At 41.2% G+C, this 21,495-nt stretch overlaps 1 protein-coding gene across 2 annotated transcripts; it reads right to left on the bottom strand.

Annotated features, from left to right (window-relative positions):
* Positions 1–1,599: 1,599 nt before the first annotated feature.
* LOC133116788 (rho-related GTP-binding protein RhoQ-like) lies at positions 1,600–15,221 on the bottom strand. Of its 2 annotated transcripts, none has more exons than XM_061226731.1 (5): positions 14,678–15,221; positions 14,255–14,313; positions 6,077–6,241; positions 3,828–3,923; positions 1,600–2,502 (listed from the first exon to the last, which is right to left on the bottom strand). In XM_061226731.1, exons 1-5 carry the CDS (start codon positions 14,817–14,819, stop codon positions 2,347–2,349), a joined length of 618 nt encoding a protein of 205 aa, XP_061082715.1. In that variant the 5' UTR covers positions 14,820–15,221; the 3' UTR covers positions 1,600–2,346. The 2 variants fall into 2 exon arrangements, with proteins under 2 accessions (XP_061082715.1, XP_061082724.1); XM_061226740.1 differs by having other exon boundaries at positions 1,600–2,498.
* Between the last annotated feature and the right edge of the window lie 6,274 nt (positions 15,222–21,495).

Raw genomic sequence — 21,495 nt, 5'->3', positions numbered from 1 at the left:
AGCTTTCGCCCCTGATTCCCCATATTTGTAGTTATTTTGGATTTAATTAACCATAAAATCTAATCCAATCTGAATCCATAAGGCACCCTTAGGTAACCACTAGGGGGCACTCATTCACCAGAGGTGAATTTAATAGCTGCATTTAATACAATCACAAGTTGCATTAAAACCTTTCTTTTTCGATGAAGATTTGGAAGTGAATTACATTTTATTCAATATAAGAAGCCATTTTTTTTAATCCCCCAATTATTTGTAAATGTGCTATTTTTTGTCTCAGGATAGAAAGTGCAAGAAGTGCAGACACAGACACACTACTTATTTACACTTAACATACAGGTACATTTACACTTAACACACACATACTTACGCACCTATAGTTAAACATGATCAACTGAAACACATATGTAGTTAGACCTGGTTAAACATACTTACACAGAAATGTACCCACATACAAACTGCACCTACAGTACATTAACCCAACATGCCCACACACTACACATTCATGCTGCTGTTCTCTGAGCTAGTGCCTAATGAGAAGCTTGACTTAAGCAGAGGCCCAAGTAACAAGCCCTGATCTGAAATGAGAATGTGTCATTTTCATATCAATAGTTGCCTATGGTACAAAATATGAAATAAGTTGTTTGTCTGGGTTTTGCTCACAGAGCAGGCCGTCTACCACTGGTGGGTTATGTGGAATTTCTACCTGCAAACTCAGTTTCACAGCCACATTCCTGCAGAGGTTATCATACAATAATAGCATACAATACACCCGCGGGCTGATTCACGTCTACATAAAGAGCGCAGAGTTTGTGTGAGTGCTCATTTGTGTGTACAGTATGTGTACATTCAATGGGAAGAATTAAGAAATCCCTAGGGTAGAAACATGTACTGTATCCACCTGGTATTGTTGCAGGAACAGATTTTTAAAACCACAAGGAGATCATGGGATAGCTCAAAGGGTTGGACCCAAGTTACTATGCTTGAGGTGTCTTTCGTTTGTAGTTTTTACATTTTAAGGATTTAAAAAAGAGGGCTGCAAAAGATATTTCAGGTTTAGTTCTTTCAACAGAACAAGGGGCTTAGGAAATTTGTTGAAGGAATCACACTGATACCAAGTAGTCTTTCCATGCACAGTCTTGTACATGGAGGTGTCATATCACTGGAGACCTTTAGGATTTTCTAGACCCATGTTGAAGCAATAGCAGATCCCCTAGTCAGGGGATGTTGTATGTCGCTCTGGATTGGCCAAATGCCAATAATGTAATGTAATGTAATGTAATGTAATGGATCAAGTCACCGTAGAGCTGGAAAATCATTTTAAAAAACAAAACCAAACTATGTGTATATTTCCCATCGATGACAAGCACATAAAGGGATTGATGCACTGTGAAATAATCTTGAAAAAACATATTTGTGATTCGGTGATTTAGAAATATACTGTATATGTGAAAAAAATAGATGTTTTGGAGAACATCCAACTTTATTCTTAGTTTCTGTAGGGCTGGAACCAGACTGGCTGTTTATTGAACATATGTTTCCATTTGCTCTGTACTTATGAGTGTGTCTGCTAAATAGTGCTATGAAACATTCCACCAACAATATTGTAAAACTTCTTTAATTTTCCAATGTGTGCTTCTCTGAAGAAAAAAAAAACTCAAAAAAGGCCCTGGCATGCTACCTCATTCATCCCAACTGAAACCACTGTCATCAAAAGCTCACTAACAAGCTTGTGGAAAGGAGCTCTAAGAATTTCAGTGTCCTGGGACCAGCAAAACTCATTCTGTGAAACATAAACTGGGAGGAATCAACATCTGCCAAGAAACAGTTTTTTGACCAAGGTTTGAAATTGGGAGAAGTGTTTTCTTTGTAATATAAATTTTGTATAAAGCACATTTTACAATGTCAATAAAAAATGTTGGAATGTCCATTCTGAGCAACATTAAAACGTCTAGAACATTGGATCTGGGAGATTGTGCTGCTGAGATAATTTGGGATATTTTCCCTTGTAATAAAGCCCACCTCTCCCACCTGGCCCCCATTTCCCTACCCTCCGGGGTCCAGCTGAATCAGAACCAGAATCTTCGGGTTCAGGTGCACAGCATAGAGACTGATCCTACAGCTCCTCCCTTTCTCACGTGAACGGGACATAGGGGAGGTCACGTGATCAAGCCGGAGCACATCAGCGGGTCACATGATCAGACGGCAGCATAGCAACAGATCACATGACCAGATGGCAGCTTAGCAGAGGGCCGCGCATTCAGACAGCAGTGCAGCTACGAGTCACGTGATCGCACAGTCACAAGCTTAGCAGGGGTCACCCCGTCAGGCAGCGGCGGGGCAATGGGGTCACGTGATGAGGCAACAGCTGATGCAACGTGTCCCGAGGCGTCTCTTGATGATGCTCTTCTTCGGAGCGAGGATGGCGATGATCGCCTCATCGAAAACCGTCTTCAGCCCCTTCTGCGTCAGTGCCGAGCACTCCACGTAGCAACAGGCGCCTATCTGAGGGTGAAGCCAGACAGGAAGTCAAGTCCGTGTGGGGAAGAGAAGCTTCATGAAGCTCATAACAAATATAATGCTACCAACTGACTTGTAAGAACCAACCCATTGATTCAAATCGGTTCAGCTATTCACAAATGGGAGCCCCATCCATTTTGAACCAGACAAAGCTTTCTTTTCCTCATCACTAAAGACAGCAGAGCATTAATCCTAGTCCTAACACTGGGAATAGTGGTTGGTGAGCCAGACTTGTGAGCAGCAGGTTGTAGTTTTAAATCCTTGGTGCAAAAGCACTGTTGTTGTACACTTAGGATCAGTGCTTAAATGCTTGGGAGTAAGTAATTTATGATTGATGTGCAACAGCATAGTGATATTGCTTAATGGAAATAATGGAAATCTTGCAGTGTTGCAATTTCTGAATGTGGCAATGTACAACTGTGAAATCTATGTCAAGGCAGGGATTTATTTAGCTGGTAATTTGGACATTTAGTGACCAAACTAGATAAATGGGGTTGTATGTTCTATGCAAGCTCAGCTGTAGTCTGTGATGTGGTGTGATGTGGTGTGGTGTGGTGTGTGTGTGGTGTGATGTGGTGTGCTGTTATGTGATGTGGTGTGATGTGGTGTTATGTGGTGTGATGTGGTGTGATGTGTGTGGTGTTTGTGGTGTGATGTGGTGGTGTGGTGTGCTGTGGTTTGGTGTGATGTGATGTGGTGTGGTGTGATGTGGTGGTGAGGTGTGGTGTGATGTGGTGGTGTGGTGTGCTGTGTGTGTGTGTTTGGTGTGATGTGGTGTGCTGTTATGTGATGTGGTGTGGTGGTGTGGTGTGATGTGTGGTGTGATGTGTGTTATGGGGTGTGGTGTGATGTGGTGTGGTGTGGTGTTATGGGGTGTGGTGTGGTGTTATGTGATGTGGTGTGGCGTGGTGGTGTTATGTGGTGTGATGTGGTGTGATGTGTGTTATGGGGTGTGGTGTGGTGTGATGTGATATGGTGTGGTGTGATGTGGTGTGGTGTGATGTTTGTCAGAAGCTTGTTCCCATGTGTTTTGGAGGGGAACTGGGGACATCTTGCCAGATTCTAGCAGTGGGGTTTGCGCATGAATGCGGATATGGTATGGCAGATAATTGGACATTGGGTGCCAAATGTATAATATATGTATAATAATAACAATAACCATAATAATCACAATAAGTACTATTATTGTGATTATTGTTCACAATGCAGTGATTGCAAATGACATGGGTGTTTCTTTCACAGCCTTTAACTGATGTTGATGGTGAGATCAGTCGATTGTCCGAACTACCCTAATTGACGAAACTCCCCACCTCCTTGGCCAGCTTCTGTCCCTGCTCTGTGACAACCGGCTTCTCCTTGACATCATTCAGCTTGGCAATGGTCTTGGGGTCATCTCGCAGGTCGATCTGTAAAGGAAAAAGGCTCAGTATATATGTATATGTATGCTCAGTGCAGATGCAGGCAAGTATGATAATCACTCACTCTTACTCATACACCCCCCCCCCCCCCATCCTGCCACCAACTTATTCACTCTCTCTCTCACACACACACACACACTTACTCACTCACTCAAACAAGCACTTTCTTTCCCACATTCACTCCCCCACGCATTCTCACTCACTCAAAAAGACACTCTAGCTAACCCATGCATTGAAAGCATGGAAATTCCTTTAAATGTGTGGGGAGTATTTCTCCTTTCCATTATCTGTGATTCCCAGTGATTCCCTAAATTAAATGTATAAACTGCACTACACTACAAAGGCAGCACTTGAAAGGAATGGTTTGGAGATTATTATGAGAACACAGGCAGCCATGAACATCTTGTGATACATCTGTATGTGTATGTGGGACCCAGGGTTGCACAGCCCACAGTAACCCAGCCCACACCTGTATTGGCTAAATAGATATTTGATATGATATACACTCACTGGGCACTTTATTAGGAACACTATATTAATTCTGGGTTGGCCCTTTCTGACAAAACAGCTTCAATTCTTCATGACATGGATTCCACAAGATGTTGAAAACATTCCTTTGAGATTCTGTTCCATGTTGACATGAACAGATTCATCACGCAATTCCTCCAGTTCTACCACATCCCAAAGGTGTTCTATTGGATTCAGATCTGGTGACTGGGAGGGCCACTGAAGAAAATTGAACTCGTTGTCATGTTCATGAAACCAGTTTGAGATTACTTTTGTTTTGTGACATGGTGCAGTATCATGCTGGAAGTAGCCATTAGAAGATGGGTACATTGTGGCCATGAAGGGATGCAAGTGGCTAGCAACAATACTCAAATAGGCTATGGCATTCAAGTGATGATTGATTGGTATTAACGGGCCCAAAGTGTGCCAAGAAAACCATTATACCACCGCCACCAGCCTGCACTGTTGGCACAAGGCAGGTTGGGTCCATGGATTCATGCTGTTGGTGCCAAATTCTGACCCTACAATCTGTATGCCTTCATCCGACCAGGCTATGTTTTTCCAGTCTTCAACTGTCCATTTGCAGCCCCACTGCATCCTCAGCTTTCTGTTCTTGGCTGACAGAAGTAGAACCTGATGTGATCTTCCACGGTTGTAGCACATCCGCCTCAAGATTCAACATGTTGTGCATTCTGAGATGCTTTTCTGCTCACCACAGTTGTACAGAGTGGTTATCTGAGTTACCGTAGCCTTTCTGTCAACTTGAACCAGTATGGCCATTCTCCATTGCCCTCTCTCATCAACAAGGTGTTTCTGTCTGCAGAACTGCCACTCACTGGATGTTTTTTTGTTTTGCACACCATTCTGAGTAAACTAGAAACTGCTGTGCGTGAAAATTCTCTGCATTTGACCCATCCTAGTTACTTAGGAGCAGTGGGCAGCCAAAATGCAGTGCCTGGGGACCAACTCCAGAGGCCAGTGGCAAGGGCGATGTCGGGAGCACACTTAACCTGACAGGAATGTCTTTGAGTATGGGAGGAAGCCGGAGCACCCAGAGTAAACCAACATGAATACGAGGAGAACATGTAAGTTCCATGCAGAGGATCTGGCTGGCTAGGAACCAAACCCAGAGCCTCCTTCTTGCGAGGCAGCAGTTCAAACCACAATGCCATGGTGCTAATTAAAGGTTAGGCATGTCAATATTCTAAGACAGGTCTCAAGAGTTCCTGAGGGGAATCTGCTGTGAAGTGATATATTGTGTACCACTAATTCTTCTGGGTTTTTTGTTTGGTCACCCCAACCATTGATCCTGTTTCTCAGGTTGAAGACAGCTCCTGTATTTTAACTTACATGAATTTACACAGTGTAAAATTGAAAATTACATCAACAAGATGAAGTCAGTCTTCAAACATGGTTCTGATGTGCATTCAGCTGGTTTGCATATTGCCATAATTGAGCAGTCTGTTTTATGCTCATGAGTGCTCACAGGACCGTACTTCATCCAAACCATTCCATGAACTACAGATAATAACTTCCTGCAGCTTGCCTCTTCCCCTCCTATGAGACCCAACTTTGGCAGGAAGGTGGAGCAAAGGTTCCACTGCACGTGCCTGTTCTGGGTTCCGTGCTCTCACCTGGGTTCCGATGAGGAGGAAGGGAACGCCAGGCGCATACTCTTGAAGTTCGGGGACCCACTCTTGACGCACATTGTGGAAGCTGGCCGGGTTGACCACCGAGAAACAGATGAGGAAGACGTCGGTCATCGGATAAGATAAAGGCCTCAGGCGGTCGTAGTCTTCCTGTTTATTGGGGGAGGGGGGAGAGGGATTTACATTAGGAATTTACATGGGATTTGCATAGTTTCATTGGACTTCTGCAGACTTGCACTGACAACCATTTCGGCCTTGGTCCACTTCATTGGCTCACTGTGGTTTTCTCCAGAAATCTGAATTATTCACCAGTTGTACATTTGCAGCTGTATATTGGTTGACTATATGTACACATGGCATGGAAGAATAGGTAAACACCCATAACTTTATTCTGAACCAGATTCTGCACATAGAAAAAGCAGAACATTGGCAGCTCTGTCTCCTGATGTATTTTTGAGATTAAAGCTACCTTTTTTACCAAACTATGTGAACATTGCTCAAAGTTACAATACAGGTGATAGTAGGAAGTAAAACAAATTTAGAGGTCATATAACCAGTACAATGTCATTGATACTTTAGAATCATTGTGATCAGAATATGCAATTGTTCATTGTGTTTGCGTGTACATCTGTGCATATGTGAGATTTTGTTCGTGCTTGGTTGCATGAGTATTCAATGACCAGCAGAAGCCTAGACAAACCTTTGGATTGATCCTCTACATTCATTTTAAATGTCTGTCAGATATGAAAATTTGGGCCACAGGACTGTGAGTAGAACAATAAGCACATGCAAGCATGTGCACGCACATACACACACAATTCAACCCATTGATGAAAAATGGATTGCTGTTGAACAAAATCTAGTGCATTTCACACGCAAGCTGGCATGCTAAAAATATTATTCTTGTTTCTTTTTTTCAGTCCATACACTCATCTATTACTGATTATAATTTGGCTCTTGGTTGGCACTCATCCAAATGGTCTTGTTGACCCCTAATTGTGGTCTGTCTGCATTTCAATATTTATACTTACTCATCCCAATTATCATAGTAGCCCACAGGAGGATGGATTCATTGAGATATTTTTAGACAACTCAAGTTTTTATTTTTTATTTGGGCATTCCTTCATGTACCCATCTGGGCTCAATTCATCTTCCACACAGGGGTCCTCCAGACACAGCGTACCACTCTCACACCTGTTATATTAATATTTTTATGTTTTATGCATTACAGTTATATAGCTGACACTTTTATCCAAAGCAACTTACGGTTGATTAGAATAAGCAGGGGCCAATGTGGTGTTAAGGGCCTTGTATATTTCTGTGTATTGTAAGGTTTTTACCTGTGCTTGTGTGCATAAGGTTTACATGATAATAATAATTTAATAATGAGTTATGTAGCTGAAGCTTTTATCCAAAGTTGATTAGACTAAGCAGGGGGAAATCCCCCCTGGAATAGCCTCATTAATCTTAATGTGGCTACACTGGAGCAATTGAACCACCAACATTCAAGATCCCAGTTAAGCACCTTAGCCACTAGACAAGTGTTCCTCACTCCTGGTCCTGGAGAGCCCCAGGATGTGCTGACTTTTGTTATAACACCTCACCTGGTTTCTTGGGTCTAAATTGGTTGCTGACCTTAAGGCAAAAACAAGAACCAGCACACCCTGCGGCTCTCCGGGGCCAGGAGTGAGGACCACTGCACTAGGCTATTGGCTACCTATAGGCTACATAATCAGCAAGCTTTGTTGCAGACACATGGAAACCCATTCCTGGGCTGCCTGGTGTTGAATCATCCCTGTGAATCATCTCGGTAAAGCATATGTCACCGCAACCTGTTGGTATCAACCTACCTGCCAGCTGCTCCTATCTTACCATGCCTGCTGCCACTACACCGCTATCTGTTACTCCTATAGAGGAACCGCATCCCTCTGTTCGCACAGCACTGAGGCGTACCTGCACCTTCCCCACTGATAGAGGGAAGGAAGGTGAGACAGAGAGTGGGCTTATTCCAATCAGTTCTTTTTCTCCTTTTTTCTTTTCCTTGCTATTGACCTGGAAATCAATCGAGGTCCGCCATCTTTAAATGTTCCTTCTAGGAGCTAGAAGTAGAAGCTAAGAACTCCTTCTTGCCTTTGAGCAAGGAAACATAAGTGCATCCTTTAGAGAAGTTTTTTTTTTGGGAAGCGTGACATATAAATGAACGACCAGTGGATCCACCTCTCCCCATCTGCCACATCTGTAACTGACGTGGCTTTGAACTGATGGAAGGACATTCCATTTGCCAAATTCACATTTTCTTCATTTCCCCATTTTTAATGTATTCTTCTAGCTGCTCCTGATGGGTGGCGCTAGACGTAGAAAAAGTATCAAGGGAAAGAAAAACGATGGGAAAAATAAGCGATTGGAATGAGCCCAGAATGAGAGAGAGACCAAGGGGGACAGAACAATAAAGGGAAGGAGAGGGTGGAAGGGGAAGACGATGAGAGAAAGAATAAGGAAAGATAAATCTGAAGAGAGAGGGGAAGACAGAGACATTTCCTCTACAATAACCTCAGAATAATGAGGGCCCTGATTATATCTGAGGAACAGGGTGCACAGTGCCGCCTGTAACAGCCGCTCCCTGGAATCTGCACTGGGTGGGAACAGCTAAGCCGTCAGAAGAACAGGCTTTGTTCTCAGCACGGGGGATCATCATGCCCACGGCCACAGGTTGCTTAGGTTTCTCACATGAAACTATGAGGAGAAATCTTAACAAGCAACAGATTCAACACATCAGGGACATAAAGTAATATTAACTATTTGTGAGATACATGAATGATACCAAGATATGAATTATATACCTTTTATAGACAATCCAATAAAACTAAGTGTTAGTGTACATGCAGTTGTTTTGACAAATGAGATGACAATTCCTTGGCACAATACTGCCACGGTCGATAATGGTTTGCTCCAAATGGTTTACCATTTGAAAATTAACTTTGACATTGTGATTGACACAGCAATTCACCAGTCAGAACACATCAACCCTAACTAGTCTCATTGCAGAGTGGGAGACAACCTCAGGAGTCACTGATCTGATTGTTTAATTAATACAAATGACCCAGTATTGCAGGTAAATTGTCAAAGGTGACTATAATACAGCCTAGAATTGGCTGGTGATACAGGCTGTGGTTGAATAATATACTCACCAGGTACCCATATCATACCTCCTCCTTATATTTGTCCAAGATAACAAAAAAGACACCTACATTTCCCCAACATTTTGGGAAATGTACCTTTTTGCCAACTTACTCAGACTTACTCATTTGTGTCCAGATAAGAGGAACGTATTGCAATAAGCTGCAAGTAAAAGTCACCCAAAAGAAGGCTGACCAAAGACAAGAAGATAAATGACAAATTTGGATGCATCAGATAAGAATAAAAACACACATACTATGGAAATACACTGGAACTAAACACTGCAACTAACACTGAATTTCAGATCTAAGTATTTGAATAAAGAAATAGTATACAAAGACAGTTGGTTTATGGAATAAAAAAAATAAACAGCCTTCACTTTCTTGCTTGTGAGCTTCCATTCCCAAACTTTCCCTATACTCCTCCTGCCTGTGAGCTTTCATACCCAATCTTTCCCAATACGTGTCCTGCATGTGAGCCTCCATTCCCAATCTTTCCCAATATGTGTTCTGCCAATGAGCTTCCTCTCCCAATCTTTCCCAATACGTGTCTTGCCTGTGAGCTTCCATTCCCAATCTTTCCCTATACTCCTCCTGCATGTGAGCTTCCATTCCCAATCTTTCCCAATACATGTCCTGCCTGTGAGCTTTCATTCCCAATCTTTCCCAATACGTGTCCTGCCTGTGAGCTTCCATTTCCAATCTTTCCCTATACTCCTCCTGCATGTGAGCTTCTATTCCCAATCTTTCCCTATACTCCTCCTGCATGTGAACTTCCATTCCCAATCTTTCCATATACTATTCCTGCCTGTGAGTTTCAATGCATTCATTGTGCACTGCCGAGCAGAAAATGGGTCATTTTACCACTGAGCACATCTCTCCCATCATCTCCTCTCTGTGAATTGAGCAGAAGTGAGTGAGTGTGCAAGAGAGAGAATGATTGTGTTTTCTACACAGAATAATTCATGACAAGGTTTGATCAGCCGTTGCAGATAATTCAGCCGTTGGTTTATCGGTAGGAGCGCAGAGGCACAGCAGACAGGCAAATCCCTCCAGGAGTTCAAACAGACATTCACCGCCTCACAAGCAGGGGCCTGACACCTTCATTCCACCTTGAATCACGGCCTCGTAACTTTCTACTCCGCAGTCATTTGTAAAAACAAGTGCAGCGACTTCAATATATTTTCTGAAATAAACATATTTCAATATTTCATTAAATTTAAGAGACATCGTTTTATTGTGGACTATCACGTTTTCTGGTTTGCAGAATATGGCATGAATCTCACAGGAAGATGTTAAATCTGAGTGCTGTCCGTGTTTCTGATGTGTGAGTCATGTTTGTGAATCTGATACACTGGGATCTGCGATTCTGCAATTAATGCAGTAAAGGTTATATTCCCTATTTTCTGTTTAATCCTACTTGAGCCTGCTAAATGAATGTAAAGTCATTGGATATTACGGGCTTTGCATATTAATTTGGGATTAAGCCCCCTACAGATACGTGGAAAAGATATTGTACAGAATTTGATCAGTAAGAACCCAAACTGAGTCCTAGAATCCAAATACATACAGAAGATCATTACCTGAAAACCGGAAAAGTAGCCATTCACAACCAACCCTCCACCAGAACCTGAATTCCTGGCTAACTATTGTATTCATAGCTTCAACTTCAGATTTTAGACAGAACACACAAATACATGCACTCAGTTACACACTTTCTACAGCACAAGACATATAACATACACATATTGTGGGATCCAGAATTATTGGCACCCTTGATAAATATGCACAAAAATAGCTAAATTATAGTTATTGACAAAAGCTTTATTTTGCAAAGCAGTGTGCTTTATGAATAATTCAATGTAATCAAACAATGGAATCGTACATTTTCCCAAAAGACAGGTGCCACAATTATTGGCCAACCTGGTCTAATACGTTATGCAAACACCCCTGGAAAAGATGACAGACATGAGTCTTTTCCTATAATTACTGATAAGGTTAGAGAGGAAATTTGGAGGGATTTTTTTTACCATTCCTCCATGCTTTACAGAATTATTGATATCCTTGTGATACCTCCCTCTTCAGTTCAGACCATAGGTTTTTATGGCATTTAAGTCTGGAGACTGAGATGGCTATTGCGGTTGTTGCTTCTACATTTCTGTGTGGATTTTGATGTATTTTTGGAGTCATTGTCCTGATGGACAATCGACCTATGACCAAGTCTCAGCTTCCTGGCAGAGGCAACCAGATGTTCTGCCAAGATTTCCTGGTATTTTGTTGAATTAATTGTGCCATTGATCTTAAATAGTCTCCATCTCCAAAACATCAATGACCCACCACCAGGTTATGAGATGTTTCAGCTTGTATGCATTCCATTTTGGTGCCAAATATGTTGATGGTGTGTATGGCCAAAACGTTCAATTTTGGTCTCATCTGCCCAGAGCACTCTCTTCCTGTTATAATTCAAATGAGGTTTGGCTGACTAAAGATGTTTGGTTTTGTTTATTGTGCTCAGTAAGGGTTGTCTTTGTGCCTTTTTGGTATGGAGGTGCCATTTTATGATTTTTATTTCACACTCGGTGACCCCAAGACACAACCAATGTCTGCTATTCTTCAGCTGTGATCCATTACATTACACAATACAGTTCCTTTAGTCTAAGATTAACTCAATTAAGTAAAATTGTATTGCCAATTCCACTTTGTTTGATTTTATGGATAATAATTGTTAGGGGTGCCAATAATTTTTCCCATATGTTTGAACATAAAATATAGATCATTATCCATGTTGTTTCTTATGTGCCTTTTTTCTAAAAAAATTTATTGAGCGTGCCAATAAATCCAGAGCCCACTGTATGTAAACAATGTGCAAGCATGCACAGATAAAAAAAACATTACAATAAATACACAGACATTCAAACCAAGATTTACAAGGGTGCACCCCCACATGCATCAATGCAATGTGAGTCTGTATTATATTGGCGGTCGGCTTCTGGTTTGGTCACACTTTTCAGAGGATTCCTGTCATGTAACCAAGGAATTGAGTCATGTTTCCTAATGCCTGCAATCAGAAACCTCCCACCCCCACAAATAGAAATCTAAAAGTTAAGTAACCTGAGGCACTAGCAGCCCCCTCCATGTGTAAGGTGCATAAGAATCTATAAATCCAAACAGATTAAAAACTCACAAATGTATAACCCCAAAAAGCTGAGAGGATATTTAAAAGCGCAATGACAAGAGAGGGAGAGAGAGAGAGAGAGAGAGAGAGAGAGAGAGAGAGAGAGAGAGAGAGAGAGAGTCTCAGCTGAAACTGGATAACAGGGAAACATAGTGAGGGCCACTAGGATATCTGTTCTGCTCACTCTTTGACATCCATGAGAACAAAACCTCTGTGTTCTTGCTGTAAATTCAGAAACAAGAAAAGGAAAACAATGACGAAACTACTCTTCAACCCTACGACAAGAGGATCTTTCTTCTGCTTCCCCTCACCAATTAATCAAAAACCGGCAAAACACCAAGATGTGCACAGTTCTCATTGGCTGGACATGCTATTTTATGACCAATCCCAGCTCAGGGATTATACAGGAAGGGGAAGGAATAGTAGGGGAACATCCTGAACAGAAGAATGTCCACTAACCCATGTATATACTCAGTGAGCACTTTATTAGGTAGACCTGTACACCAGCTTGTTTATGCAAATGTTTAATCATCCAATCATGTGACAGCAATGAGGTTCAGCTGTTGTTCAGACCAAATGTCAGAATGGGGAAGAAATGATCTAAGTGACTTTGACTGTGGAATGATTGTTGGTGCCAGACAGGGTGGTTTGAGTATCTCAGAAACTGCTGATCTCTAGGGATTCTCACGTACAACAGTCTCTAGAGTTCACAGAGAATGGTCCGAAAAACATCCAGTGAGCAACACTTCTTCGGGCAGAAACACGTTGGTAATGAGAGAGGTCAGAGGAAAAGGGCCAGACTGGTTGAAGCTGACAGGAAGGTGACAGTAAGGCAAATAACCACGCATTACAACAGTGGTATGCAGAAGAGCATCTCTGATTGTACAACGCACCAAACCTCTAAGTGGATAGGCTACAACAGCAGAAGACTTAATAAGTCTAAGAAATATGTATACTAAACACCGAGTGTACATCCCCCATAACTTACTGATTTGTCAGGCCATGTAACCCATAACTGTACATAACCCAGAAATGCATCTGTACTTAACAAGTCCCACCTCAGGTGTGAGTGAGTGGAGGCCATTTTTTCTCATGCACTCATTCAAGAATAATTAAGAAATAAAGGGTGGGACTTTCTAAAGCCTTTCAAGACAGTACATTCACTCAGTCATGCACTAACTCCACTCACTCACTCACTCAGTCATGCATTAACTCACTCACTCACTCACTCACTCAATCATGCACTAACTCACTCACTCACTCATTCACTAACTCACTCACTCTGCAGACCTTGCAGCTGGTGAACTTTATACACATGTACCAATGGCATGGGGCAGTTGCCATGGCAATGGGCTATGGACCATAGACAGTGAATATGAACGATGTTGTGCCCAGAAGCAAAATACTTAATGTTTTCAAAAAGCTGTATGACCTTCTTCATTGCTATGTTCCATGTTTGTTTATTGTGATAAGCAAAAGAAGATATTTTAAAAAGCGGCTGCAGAATATATAAGCAGTGACTGATATACCTTTGTTCTAAATGTTGCACTCATTTGGAGAACCACTGGAATATCCAGATGCCAACACACAAAGAAACATTTTGAAAAAAACGGTGCCACCACTAATGAGACCAATGTTTCCTATGGTTTGGCTGCTTCTAGGAGTTACATCAACACACCTTTACCTCTACGCAGTAGCTTACGTTTGCCGAGCAGTATTTTCCAAAATTACGGAGACGAATCAAAATACAAGACGAATACAAGATTGAATACGTTCCATTTGGTGTGTAGAAGGAATGTAACAGGACTTTACCTGCCCTGCGGTGTCGTAGAGTCCCAACAGGTACTGTCTGCCTCCAACATTCACACTCACTGCAAACCCAGAGAAACAATGAAATTGGAGATAAGAGGGGGAAAGCGAAAGGAGTGCGCGTGCTTGATCAATTTATACAACAGGCAAGCATGAAGGCATTATACAAATGCACTACACAAATAAGTTGTGAGATATTTTAAAATATATATTATTTTTAAATAATTGCCAAACGGAGAAAAATGTTCTCTGCATTATTTCAATGTTGATGTTATTGGCGTCACGGCGATGCGCTTTCTATGTTACCCATGCTGTAGCTACGGATAAGTTCCAATTATTTAGGACAGTTTAAACCCAAAATGCAATATTCTACTTTGTGAATGTGTCCAACAATCAAAAATCACTGATTGCTAAGACTGACTTTACCTGCGTAATGGTCAAAGACGGTTGGCACATACTCCTCTGGAAAAGCATCGTTGGCGTAGCTCATCAACAGGCAAGTTTTGCCCACGGCGCCGTCTCCAACAACAACGCATTTCAGCATGATTGTGCCAGTTCCATTAGCCATGATTCGCACAAAACCATTGTTACTCGCCCAGATTCCCTCAGTTGAACCACGATTCCCGACGCGCAGGCATCGCCCGGCAACGCGGTCTGATTGCGCACCGCAGTAAATCGGCTGAACGTGGCATTTTTTAACTCTCCGGTTGCCAGGAGAATTGTCTGACCTTTGGCTCAAGCTATCATACACAAGGTGCAGACGCACAACGAGAACATGCACTCTCCGCCCGTGCTGCTACAATAGTCAGAGAAATACGCGTAAACTGTATGTCAGCATCACAATTCGCCTAAGAAAGCACATTTCTGTCTTATACCAGCGTCTGTCCGCACTCCACTCGCTATTGTCTCCCAGTTGCTCGCCCTGCCTAGTACAGTATTCCACTTTTCCCACTTTCCAACCCAGCCTCTCTTCCACTGACTCCAGTGGTAACTGTAGCTGAGCTTGCGACAGAGGCGGGGTGAAGAACTCCAAATCAAGGGACCATGTCAAAATTCTAGTGATTTTAAGTAAATATTTACAGATCAAGGGGTTTGTGTGCTGATGGTGATAAATCACAAGATGGGTGCATGCAAGGGATTTCTATTCCCATGGACACAAAATTCTCTGGGCAGGACACCAATTGGAGATAGTGATTGAAACCAATACATTCTCTAGTATGGCGCTCCCATAAATAATGTAAGGGTTGAAAGCTTGAAAACCCAGAGGGCCGGATTATGCAGGTCTTTCCTGCTAAATACAGTTACAGTACTTGGCTAATCAGCTATAGCCTACACACTGGTTCACTGGTAGAGTAGAGTAGACCACAGTAAAATATTTCAATGCAAGAACATCAGCTGTTATTCATGGATGCATTAAGAACTGTCAGATTGTCAGATCATGATTTGGTTTACGAAATAATTAAGAGCATACATTGGCATGAAAGCCAGAAACAAATGGCCTAAACATCAAGTGAGTCAGAACCACTGAATTCATGGTGCAACAGCCATATAGCGCATTGTGTTACTGTACTACAGACCGGGTTTAAAGAGGCATTTATGGTAATGCTTGCAGTATATATTTTTGTAGTAGGTAGGAGATATGAAATCTCCTATAAACATTTAAATTGAACCAGTAATTACTGTAACTGGCTTCACACTCATGTTGATTCAAAATGACAGTCTTCACATTGGAGTGGCTTCAATGCAGAAATACAATGCACACTGGAAATGTGTGGTAGTACATTATAACCTATTGATTCATCCATAAAAAAAACAAAAAGTTATTTGCTAATAAAAAATATAAAAAAGCTTAAATGGTAAAAAAAAAGCCTTAAACAACGTACTTGCTTCCAGTTTGAACACTCCTCATTCAAAACGCAACTGACATTAAGAGTATGTTGAAAAACCTCTCCTTGTTTCAAAATTTGCCACTTTGATAGGTTTAAGTGCAATAATGTGAAAACAAAACCAGCACACCCTGTGGCTCTCCAGGACCAGGGTTTCTGACCCCTATCAAAACAGATACCACAACCAACCAATATTTTATGGTGATGGCAGTTGGTTTAAGCCTCAAAATAAAGCCCAGAAATCTTTCCTCACAATTTGTGATTTGTAGTTGTTGGAAAATGTCAGGCCCGTATTGAGGAGGTCGTAACATAGATGAAATTTGAAGATGATCCCTAACTACCTGACAGCAGCCCAATCAGCTGGGAGTGGGCAGAGTTGAGCAGGGATGCGCTGTTGTATCACTTTTGACAGCTGCTGCAGCAATCACGTGACTAAACAATTACCTCATACTTTCCCCTGAGCGTGGATTCCCGAGATTTCAAGGGAGTAGTGGAACACCCGCTCACCACAGCAGAAAATAAATGGTCCGAGACTGTCCGATTGTTATACCTGTATTATACGCCCATACATTGCGTTATGAGCAGTTATCTTTCTGGACGTAAGATAATAGAAAAGAAACGACAAGCCTTCCCTGCGTGTATCGATGCACGGCGTTTATTGTCATTTACTTCATTCAGTACGTTGCTTATTGGACAATATTCCGACTAGTGAAGTGAAAGTATCAGTCTTGTTGGTTACCTGTGCGACGTAGCCTATTGTATTTGCACATTGCGTGGGAGACCAAGGGTGGAAACCTTATCCAAAATATCGGTGTGTAAGAACAGGTATTTATTCCCAACTGATCACTTATCTAAAACGAATGGATACGATGTTATGTATTTGGCTATAATATAGTATTGAACGTCAGATTTAATTCCAGATATGTTGTTGTAATTATTTACAGCTGGTGTGTACAGGACAGTTCTTGAAGACGTTTGGCGCCGAAGGGATATTTTGATGACCACGTTATATGAGAAACATCACAAATCGCTGTCAAAATCTCAATCGGAGGCGACATAGCATAGCCGACTTAATATATCACATCATATATTGTATTACATATCACATTATATCACATAATATAACAGATTTAATGGTAGGCACATGTCATATTTATGAAACTGATATTGGAGGTTTGAACAGTATACCCTTAATTTAACATTACATTAGTGAAAAGTAAAAATTAAATTACATACACACTCTAAATGTTTCACCTTAGAAAAGTATAAAGGACCATTTATTATATTAGCCTTTTTGCAAAGAAATATCAGCTTAATTCTTCAGCCATTTTTGGCATACTCAGATTTGTGACAAATCGGCATTTGTGGATGCACTAGGGCAGAGACATACTCAGATCTGGAACTTATTGCAGTTCTGACCCCTGTCTTTGAAGAAGCCTTTTTGGCATGTTGATAAAGGGTAAAGTATGGAGGGAGGCTGGCATATTTCCCACACACAGCAGGGCCTGGCTCTCTGTGAAGATACAAATAAATTGAGCATGCTTTGGTGAACCATGGAAAAGTGACCTTGAGAAAGTTCTCCCACACTGATACTTTCACCATGATGGAATATATAACTGAGATTGCAGAGAGGAGAGGTCCCAGGGTTTGATAATAGGCAACAGTTAATATAGTTGGGTTTGATTATGGCCTGAAGATAGAGTTTGATTATACAGTTGTCTTTAGATGGTTCGATAATTGTACATTGTTAGCTTTGATAAATGCTTGAAGATAAGAGTGTTCAGTGTGGCAATAGCTTTTAAAATAAGGATATTGGGCTTGGTAATCCCCCTTTTGTTCTTTGTTTGTACCTTTAGCCTTTTGTTGTTTTGATGCTTGGTTAGCTCAGTGATTGCAATATGTTGTGAATTTTTATGTGGTATTCTTGTTTTCTCCCACCCCCCATCTCAGAAATCTGAGGAAATGCCTCATCTAGTCCTGGTATAGCACTACTATTATTAAGTAATAGGGGGGGGGCAGGAAATGATTACACATCTTATATTTTATTTGCATGATCTAGAGCCTTTTTCACAAACAGTCACAAACAGAAACAGAAGCTTTACAGGAAAATGAGGAAACTGAGGAAGATCTGTCTGAACCCACCCAAAAAAAAAAAAAAAACTGACACAATAAGTGCCGGAAAAATAATCCCAGTGGGAAGAAAAAACATTAGCAAGAAAACACCGACTGGAAAAAATATCAGGAGAAACTCAGCTATGGAGGGAGAGTCCATCCTCCCCTGGCTGTTCATAGTTAATCTAAGGCTGCATAGTAATAGGTAGGTAATGGGGAATCTAGTCAAGCAAACAATCATAGTAGCTGGATAGAGCACAGCCCAGGATAATAGACTAGATTGTAAGACGACACTGTCGAAGCAAAGTGGTGTACTTTAAAATACAGGTGTGAAAAGCGGGGTGATGTATGCCTCCAGGTTATATCATGGCATGGGCTTGAACCAGCAGTAAACTGAGGAAAGGGGGAAAAGCCCCAGTGAAGAGAAAAAATAAGAAGGCTGGTTAGGAACTAGATCATTTTGATGTTATGTGTGGCAGAACATCAAATGCAATGAGGCTTTGATGCTACAGTATGCTATGGACACATGTCTAAAACATGAGAAGAATGGGTGTACTCTACTGGGAGAGTGATCCTAGTTTGACAGCACCCCAGCAGATGTCAGTGACAGGGCAAAAGCACGATCTGCTCAACTCACCTGACAGCTCTCGCCTATCTGTACTCTATATTCCTCCTCACTAAAATCATAGCTGTCGTTAGTATTGTCAGTGACACACCATGTGACATCCCTGGGCAGACGGAAGAGCAGGACACATGGAGATACGAGAACTCTGGTGTTTACTGGCTGAGTACACAGGGAGAGAGAGAGAGAGAGAGAGAGAGAGAGAGAGAGCTTTAAACAGCTAAATTAACAAAAGGGTATTCTCCCTTCAACCAAGGGAGCCAGGTAAGAATAAAAATAAAGAAATAACAGGCAAAAGAATACAAAACTTTATGACAGCTTTGCAGCTTCCTTCTCTGGCTCAGACAAAAAGTTCATGTGAGTTTATGACATGAATGTATCTTTATTTTTGCATTAAAACATGCTCAATATTTTTATGTAAAAGTTTAAACATTTAAACAAACAACATTGAAGTTACATTTCTGCTCTGTGTAGATTACCTGGTGCAGCTGTCAACCAGCAGAGGGCCCATAACAGCCATGAGATCTGCTGAAGCAATACTGTCAACGCTGGGCCCTGGCGCTTAAAAGATAATGTTTTTATGTTAATAAGTTCTTTCATAATTTCAAATGATTTTTCATTTTGAATGTATTCTTGCATTGTGGCTTCCCTGCTGAGATCACAGGGTGGTTGTTGGACACATAAAGAAGAGATGATGCTCAGATGTTTCCACTAATCTTCCACAAATCAGAGCTGTGTGTGTTTATGTGTCTGTGTGTATATGTACGTGTGTGTGTGTGTGTGTGTGTGTGTGTGTGTGTTGACGCAAGAAATCTAAGCACTCAACACCAATTTGCGTGATACCTTCAATGTTATAGAAGCTCAATGACCCCTACTGGCCATAACAGAGACCCTTTTAGTATATTTTCTTTCCTTTCCCAAGGCCAACAGGAACAGCAAGATAAGTGAGACTGATTAAAAAATAGAAACATTTCGTTAGAAATTATATAAATGTACAGTGTTAGGATTCCAAGTAGCTAATGCTAAGTCATCAGCAATTGCCTGTAATATGTGTCAGCACTGGAAGGTTCATGAGGATGAAGAGAACAATGTGTTGGTCAGTCCACTAGTCGATCAATTCCATCTGAAAAAAATATAATGAACAATATGGTTTGCCTGAACTGAAACAAATATATTATTGATGGGAACCTGTGGTAAAATATGTTCTACATGTCTCAATGGTAACAGCACCTAGCACTGTTTTTGAATAGCCTCCCCTATTGTTTTATTGTTGTATGATTCATAGTAGAGGCTAAGTGAAGAGCCTGGCTATGTCTAGGTGTCAGTTTACATATCACATCTCACAGTATTTACATGAAAACAGGATCAATTGTTCTCAGCTCATCTATGCAATCCACAAACGTAAATAGACTTTTGCCACCACAAGATGGCGCCATGTATGTGTTTGTGTGCAATCCGAGAGAATGACTGCACCAAATAAGTGTGCTTGTGAATACTCAGTTATCTGGCAGTTATCTACATTCTAATTCAAACAAATACCTGAATCAGGAGAGACTGTGTAAACAGTTCTCCCACATGTATTATTGTGAGATGTTTTGTTTTGTGCTCTCTTAAATCCTAATTAAGGAACACAGGAAAACAAAAACCTAATTTGAGGTGATATGTAGGCTATTAAGTGTGTATTATGTATTGAGTCCTTTTCATTAAGTGCTCAAAAGGAGTTTCCCAAACTTTATTTCGTTGGGGTACTGAACATTGAGTGTGGCCTATTGTTGAAAATCCATCAGAGAAAATGGATGTCAGGTAGTCAAGTGCCATTCACATTACAATAAATCCTATCAGTTTACTGTGGATTATTTTGTATTGTATAGTACTACTTTATTGAGTTGAATAGCTTACTTTTTTGATTAAACAAGTCATTATTGGGAATAAGAATCAAATTCAAATGGATATATAAAACAACAACAAAACATTCCTACATAGGAATCCATGCCCTTCTTTGCAGACAGTGTCTTCATTCTGATTGTCGGCCATATTGTCCATGTTGTCCACCTCAGGGAGATCACAACCTTTTATGATGTCATGCAACAGAGTATGTGTCAAATGAGACAAAGGTGCATGGGCAGGGGAAGAGGAAAGACTGATAGATGTGTGAGTGCATGTGTATGCACTTTACAGTGTCCGTGTGAATGCATGCATTTCCCTGTCTTTGTCTACAGCACATGAAGTGAGACAATAGCAAGGTTGAAGGTGATTGGTTGTAGGGAGGGATTTTCTAAAGCAAGTGACCCACAGGGATTTAAACTTCACATTACAATGAATATCTTCATGTGGTCCCCATAGGAACTGGATTGAAACAAGCACACAACTAATCCTGCAATTAGTTAATTGTGATGCTTGTGAAAGCAATTCATGGACAACAATGCACAGAAGGAATTGAAGGTGTGAGTGTGTATTTGTGTGTGTATGTGTGTGTGTGTGTGAGCGTTCTACTGCAGAGAACGTATTAGTATTAGTATTAGTATTAGTCTAGCAGCTGGCCACAGGGGGTTGCACTTTTACCTTCATCTCTTTTGATGTGCTGCTTTGGAAAAACATCTGCTGCGTCTCAAAATTGTCTCTTT

Source organism: Conger conger, chromosome 2, assembly GCF_963514075.1.
Source record: "Conger conger chromosome 2, fConCon1.1, whole genome shotgun sequence".
Taxonomy (NCBI): domain Eukaryota; kingdom Metazoa; phylum Chordata; class Actinopteri; order Anguilliformes; family Congridae; genus Conger; species Conger conger.
The sequence above is the reverse complement of the archived record's forward strand: the minus strand, read 5'-3'. Positions and strand labels throughout refer to the sequence as shown.

Coding starts and splice junctions, on each gene's coding strand:
- LOC133116788 (XM_061226731.1), bottom strand. CDS start 14,819: ATGGCTAATGGAACTGGCACAATCATGCTGAAATGCGTTGTTGTTGGA. Junction 6,242..14,254: donor TCTACGACACCGCAGGGCAG/GTAAAGTCCTGT, acceptor CCCAATAAACAG/GAAGACTACGACCGCCTGAG. Junction 2,503..3,827: donor GACAGAAGCTGGCCAAGGAG/GTGGGGAGTTTC, acceptor CTTCACCCTCAG/ATAGGCGCCTGTTGCTACGT.